At 41.3% G+C, this 6,267-nt stretch overlaps 1 protein-coding gene across 1 annotated transcript; it reads left to right on the top strand.

Moving 5' to 3' along the window:
- The first annotated feature begins 217 nt into the window (after positions 1 to 217).
- ccdc82 (coiled-coil domain containing 82) lies at positions 218 to 5,887 on the top strand. The gene is made up of 2 exons (XM_034192455.1): positions 218 to 1,015; positions 2,905 to 5,887. Exons 1-2 carry the CDS (start codon positions 491 to 493, stop codon positions 3,016 to 3,018), a joined length of 639 nt encoding a protein of 212 aa, XP_034048346.1. The 5' UTR covers positions 218 to 490; the 3' UTR covers positions 3,019 to 5,887.
- The last annotated feature ends 380 nt before the right edge of the window (positions 5,888 to 6,267 follow it).

Here is a 6,267-nt window from a genome sequence, read left to right as displayed (position 1 = left end):
TTCCTCTGCTTGGTCTAAAAAAGTAACCGTTACTGACTGCTACAATTTTTTTTCCCTGATTTCTTATAGTGTATCTGCTTTTTTTCTACAAATTTAAACAACTGAATGAATATCCTCTGAGGCCGGTGATTCCATAAATTTTGCCAGGGGTTGTAGTTTTAACGCCGCTCCTCAGTTGCCTTCGTTACTGATCAGTCCGCAGCAGTAGTGTTACATCTGCGCCACAGGTGGCGCTGCCTCTTGCTGCTGTACCGTGTGAGGCATCATGGAAGAAGAAGCCACAACAATAACACGCAGCTAGCTGCGCTAAAATCCGTCAAACGTTCCGTTTTTAATGCTTTAGGTCAGATTTTTTTTTAAGGAACTGTTGGTCCACTGGAAGCGCCGGTACGTCTTTCTGTCAGAAATGAGCCTTTTGGAGGTCAGAAGCTAACTTAAGTGTAATTTTTTTCCAGGCCTTTTGCGGATTTTCGGTGAATGTTACGCAGAAATGGAGAGTTTATACAAACGCAAAATGTTCGCGTCGATGCGGAAAACCAAAGTGGCCGCATCGAAGCGACAAATCGGCCTCCCGGCCTCCATCCTGGACGATAGCGACGAAGGCTCCTTCTCCTCCTCCTCTTCCTCCGGGTCCCTGTCGGAGTTTCGCAGCTCGCCGGAGGAGAGCGAGCAGGAGGACGACCGGAGCTCCGCCGCCTCCTCCAGCGACGACAGCCGCTCGGTCACTCGCAGAAAGCGCTCCTTCCTGGGAGGCGCGGACAGCTCCTCCTCCTCCTCCTCTTCTAGCCCTGAGGAAGCTCAAGAGGAGCAGAGGAGCCAGCCCAAAAGGATGGTCCAACCCAGGAAGAGGAGCAGACTGCAGCCGCAGGAGGAATCCGACTCCGACCGTACAGAGGACAAACGGAGAGAGGAGGCGGAGAAGGAGAAGAGGAGGCAGAGACACAACAAGCTGCTGGCGCTGTCCAAGAGGATCAAGACCCGGATCCCAAACCGCAGGAGGAGCCGAATCAAGCAGGTCCGCACAAATCAGAAGTCGAACCGAATTCACGCGTCACTAAGACCAGTCTGTCACAGGAAGTCTTTGAAAAAACTTTGGTTTTCATACAGAGCTACCTTCACCTTAATTATGTTGCTGCCCTCATTACCACTACACTGATTTTTTTTATTATTATTTTTATACTGATTTTTGATCCACACTGGGAAGGGGTACAGTCCCTCACTGTGTCTGCAAGTTCAACTTTCAGCTCTAACTTATGAACATCTTATCCAACTGATTCCAAAATGTATATATATTGGGCCTGGGATGATGCACTTATCTCACAATACAATAAGTATCACAATACTTTGGGTGCTGATTTGATGAGTATCATGACACCAGGTCAATGCATTACAGTATACACAATACTTCAGGTGCTGATTTCATGCAATGCCCAACACAATGTGTTGAGTGCCGATTCATGGTGAAACCTAATAGTTTGGGTGCCAATCCCATGCGTATCATGATACTTTGGGTGCCGATTTCATGAGTATCATATACTTTGATATCATGATTCTTTGGGTGCAGATTCCATTCGCATCACAATACTTTCGGTGCCAAGTTGGTGTGCATCGTGATAGTTTGGGTGCCGATTCAATGCACTGCCCAACATGATACTGTGGGTGCAGATTTGATGCATAACATAACACTGGGTGCTGATTTGATGGGTGTGGCGATACTTTAGGTGCTGATTCCATGCACATCACGTTTCATGGGGTGTCGATTCTATGCATGTCATGCTACTTGTGGTGCTTGTTCAATGCGCAACACTATACTTTGGGTGCCATTTCAATACGTAAGACAATACATAAGAAATGTGACAAGTATAGCAATTTGTTACAACATGTTGTGATATTTGTTTGGGTTGTGTTACAAAAGTTAAATATCGCTCTTCTACTAGTTGCATGTCATCAATCATATTTACAGAAACGGAACACATTTGTGAAGGTTTTTTTTTTTTTACCTTTCTTCTTAGATCAAGCATAGGGCATAGCCGACTTGGTGAAATAAATTGCTTGCTGATGCGTTTTAGTCTCCAGACTTAATAAAACGACTGCACAAAAAATAGTAAAATACTTTTTTCCAGTGGGGTAAAGACTCGACCTATCCTTATGCTTTTTGGCTTCAATAAATATTCATCAGTGCTCAGGTTGATCTCTGGGGAAATTTCTTGTGGTCCTATGTCTCTGTTTGAAACGGAGTTGATATCATGCAATACTCATATGAGGTCTACAATACATTGCTCCATCTGCAGAATGAACGTGGCACTGCATTTCCATCTCATTTCAACCAGGAATTGAATTTTGAATTTCTGGACTTTTGAAATTCTCATTATAAAATTAAATTCTGGGATGTTGTGAGTATCAATATTTTTTCCACCCCCTAATAATCGTATACTGTGTGTCCTCACCCTGTGAACCTTTGGGCTGACTATCATTCAGGGTATTTACAGCAGAGCTACTGCACACGCTGTGGACTCTCTACATGATGTCATCGATGAACAGTCTTGGTACCCTCCTGATTGATTCGAAAATTTAGATGCCGGTCATCTATGTTTTCTCACTCTGAATGTTAGGGCCGTTCGGCATCACACCCGTCTGTCCTTGTCTGCATTATTAGTGTGACTCATATGAACGCTTCATTTGCTCCTAGTGCAGGAAGCTCGGCCATGAGGTGCCTTGATAATTTTCTTTTCTGAGATTTGATGACATGAATGTGAAAAATGTCGGGTATCAGTGGTAATCTGGATTAAGTGGTTCTTGTGTGTGTGAAAGTTGGAGTCATCCTCATTCAAACCTACTGACTTGTCTTTGATCTGCTTTAAGATACTCTGGCCTGACCTAGATCTGACATGTTTGGTCTTCTAGGACACCGACAGCAAGGAAGAGTCTAAAGATGGTGAAGACAATGATGGAGGAGAAAATAGCAGCAAGAAGGAGGACACGGCAGGAAGCCATGAAGGAGAAAAAGAGGAGAAGTAGACATCTGGGGTTAACAGAATCCGTTATCCTCCTTCAACCTTTAATCTCCCAAAAACTAGAACTTGTTTTTAAGGTCTCATATCGGAGAAGTGGACCCACACCACACTGGAACTCCAGTACTGTTTGTGGCACCCAGAAATGCACAAAGACCTTGTGCTAATCTGGAAGTGGCTGCACACAATTTCAGAAGTTTGCTCATATCAGAAGCATTGTTCAAATTTTAAGACTTTTTGTGTATTTCAGTGAACTTAAACCTGAAACCATTTACAAGACATTGGTTCTAATTCCAGAACCATTTTGCACCGTTCTGGAAGTGACATCAGCTTCAAAAGGACAAACAAGTTAGAATTTGGTCCACATGCAACATTTAGAGGTTTTGAATTTTTTTTCTGCAGGTCTTGATGGGCTGGTTGCCATAGGAACTTCCACTGGGGTCATGGGTAATGTATTGTTGTTATGTGATGAGACTAAAGTCAGCCAAATACTGCACAGTGATACGGCACAATAGTGCTACATCAAAGTAACACAGTAGTGTATTGCACAAGAACAACAGAAGACAGTTTTGAGGTTACGGTGTGCACCCCTCTCGATGCAGGAAGGAAGGAGCAAGAGCTGCAGAGGTTGTTAAATTAGAACAAGGCCACGTCTTATTGAGCAGTCAAAATGCTCCTGCGTGTGCACCAGATACAATTATTACTCACGTTTAATTACTTAATGTGTGCTATATAGTTATCAGGTTTACTGGTAGAAACGCTCATCATCCCATGATATTAATGTTGATGAAGTGTTTACATACATGCTGCATGTGGGAAGTTCACATAGAACAAACACATGCAAAGATGGAGGTCAAAGCTTAGTGGAAGAGAGAACACTGACCATAAACTACATGGAGATACTATGTGATACTGCAGTGTTATAAACACACAGATGTGATGCACAATCACAGAATCAATCATATATATATATATATATATATATATATACACACACACCTAAAATAAGGCCACGGTTTGCAATGCTCTAAATGTCAGTGTGTGCACAAGAAAGTTTACTTTAACAGTTTGATGAATGATTTCCAACATTTGATTTGTTGGTGCTGAATTAAGAGTGACAGTAAGTGAGAGATGTTACATGTTTACATTGGTAACACAGAAATACCTTTACTGAGCACAGAATACAACCCCAAATCAGAAAAAGTTGGGGCACCTAAGCAATGCTGCTGTTAACAAAAAAAAATGTTTTGGCTTTGAGGATATCAAGCAGTGAAGCTTCTTGGGTGTTACAGGAAGTGCATCTGGTGTAAAACTTGTGCCAAATCAACATGCAGATCTCTATCGGAGGCAGACTAGTCCAGTACCTGTACCCTCTGCTTTTGCAGCCATGTCTCTCGAGACAGGTCAGGACTGCAGGCAGGCCAGTTCAGTACCCATACCGCCTGCTTTTGCAGCCATGCCTTTCTAATATGTGCATAATATAGTTTTGCTTTGTCTTGTTGAAAAATGCAGTCGACACTGCTTCTGGACAAGGTTAACATAAGGCTTCTTTTTTGGACAGTAAAGCTTTAAGTGCCATCTGTGAATGTAACTGTATTATAGTGTTTGATAAAGGTTTTCCAAAGTGATCCCTTGCCCATGTGGTTATATCAGTTATTGATGAATGATTGTTCTTGATGCATTGTCGTCTGAGGGATCAGAGATCATGGGCGTTTATCTTAGACTTCAGCCCTTGCCCTTACACACTGAACTTCCTCCAGATTCTTTGAATCCTTTAATAATATTCTGCACTGTAGAGGCAGAAATATGCAAATTCTTTCCCATATTTCTTTGAGGAACATTGTTTTTAAGCACTTAATAATTTTCTCACACATTTATTGAAAACTGGAGATCCTCTGCCCATCTTTGCTCCTGAGACTCAGCCTTTTATGGATCCTGCTTTTGTACCTAATCATGATCACAATCATCTGTTTGAAATGTCATTATTTAGTTTTTAATTACCTCATTACTAGCGCCAAGTTGCCCTCATCCCAACCTTTGTCTTTTTTTTTCTTGGAGTGTTTCAGGCATTAAATGCAGGAATGGATTCGTGTGAACAAATGCAAAGAAATGAAGTTGATCAGACATGAAAATATCTTGAGTTTATACTGTGTGCCATGAAATAAACGTCAACATCTACCAACCCCCCTCCCCCCCCCTTTCCATTTTCCATACCATCCAAACTTTTTCTGATTTGGGGATGTAGATTTTGTTTCTCACACATTTATTATGGATATCTGGTGGATTTCCAATATTGCGTGTGTGTGTGTGTGAGCCTCTCTGACTGTAATAATATATACAACACCATGCACTTTGCAGAATGGTGTAAAGTCACATCACAGGATTTCTCAAGTTGCTGCTGCTGTATGGCGTTGCAAACTCATACACACTCGTCACACAGAGACTTCGTAAACGGTGTAATACAACCTGTGTTTCTCTTCAAACCTGGCATAAAACTGCATCATGCATGTCTGGTTTACGACAGTTTTCCTGTCCTCTGTTTCATTGGAAAAAAGAGAAAGTGTTTGGGATCATGTGACCTAATGTATTTGTGATGAAGTCACTGCTGTCTGATTAGCTCACGGTGTTTATTTCTTCAGACTGACATTTGAGGGAAAATTTGTGTTTTTGGCAATGTTTTAAGACCCCTGTGTCTGAAAGTGTTTTTGATTTTCTAATAAGTCAGCAGTCAGATGAAAAAAAGGTGTTCTGAATGTTTTTCTTCAAGAAAAGAGATCACTGAAGTTTACTTAAAAAAAGAAAACATTTGAGAAAATGTCTTCTGTAAATGTGAGTGAAGAAATTCTGTGGATGTAAAGTATAAACAGCTTTCTAATTTCAGTGTTTTGCTGAACATATTTATTGTTTGCAGTTAACATTTGAAAAACATCCAGAAAGTATTCACAGCACTTCACTTTATCCACATTATATGTTACAGCCTTATTCCAAAATTGATGAAATTCATTGTGAAAAAAGTTACTTTGGGGGAGGGATTTTTGCAAATGTATTAAAAATAAGTAATCGCATGTACATAAGTATTCGCAGCCTTTGCCATGAAACTCAAAATTGAGCTCAGATGCATCCTGTTTCATCCTTGAGATGTTTCTGCAGCTTAATTGGAGTCTACCTGGTGTAAATTCAGTTGATTGAACATGACTTGGAAAGGCACATACCTGTCTACAGGTCCCACAGTTGACAGTGCATGCCAGAGCACAAA

This window comes from Thalassophryne amazonica, chromosome 17, assembly GCF_902500255.1.
Source record: "Thalassophryne amazonica chromosome 17, fThaAma1.1, whole genome shotgun sequence".
Lineage (NCBI taxonomy): Eukaryota > Metazoa > Chordata > Actinopteri > Batrachoidiformes > Batrachoididae > Thalassophryne > Thalassophryne amazonica.
This window is presented reverse-complemented; position numbering and strand designations above follow the sequence as displayed.

Coding starts and splice junctions, on each gene's coding strand:
- ccdc82 (XM_034192455.1), top strand. CDS start 491: ATGGAGAGTTTATACAAACGCAAAATGTTCGCGTCGATGCGGAAAACC. Junction 1,016..2,904: donor GGAGGAGCCGAATCAAGCAG/GTCCGCACAAAT, acceptor TTGGTCTTCTAG/GACACCGACAGCAAGGAAGA.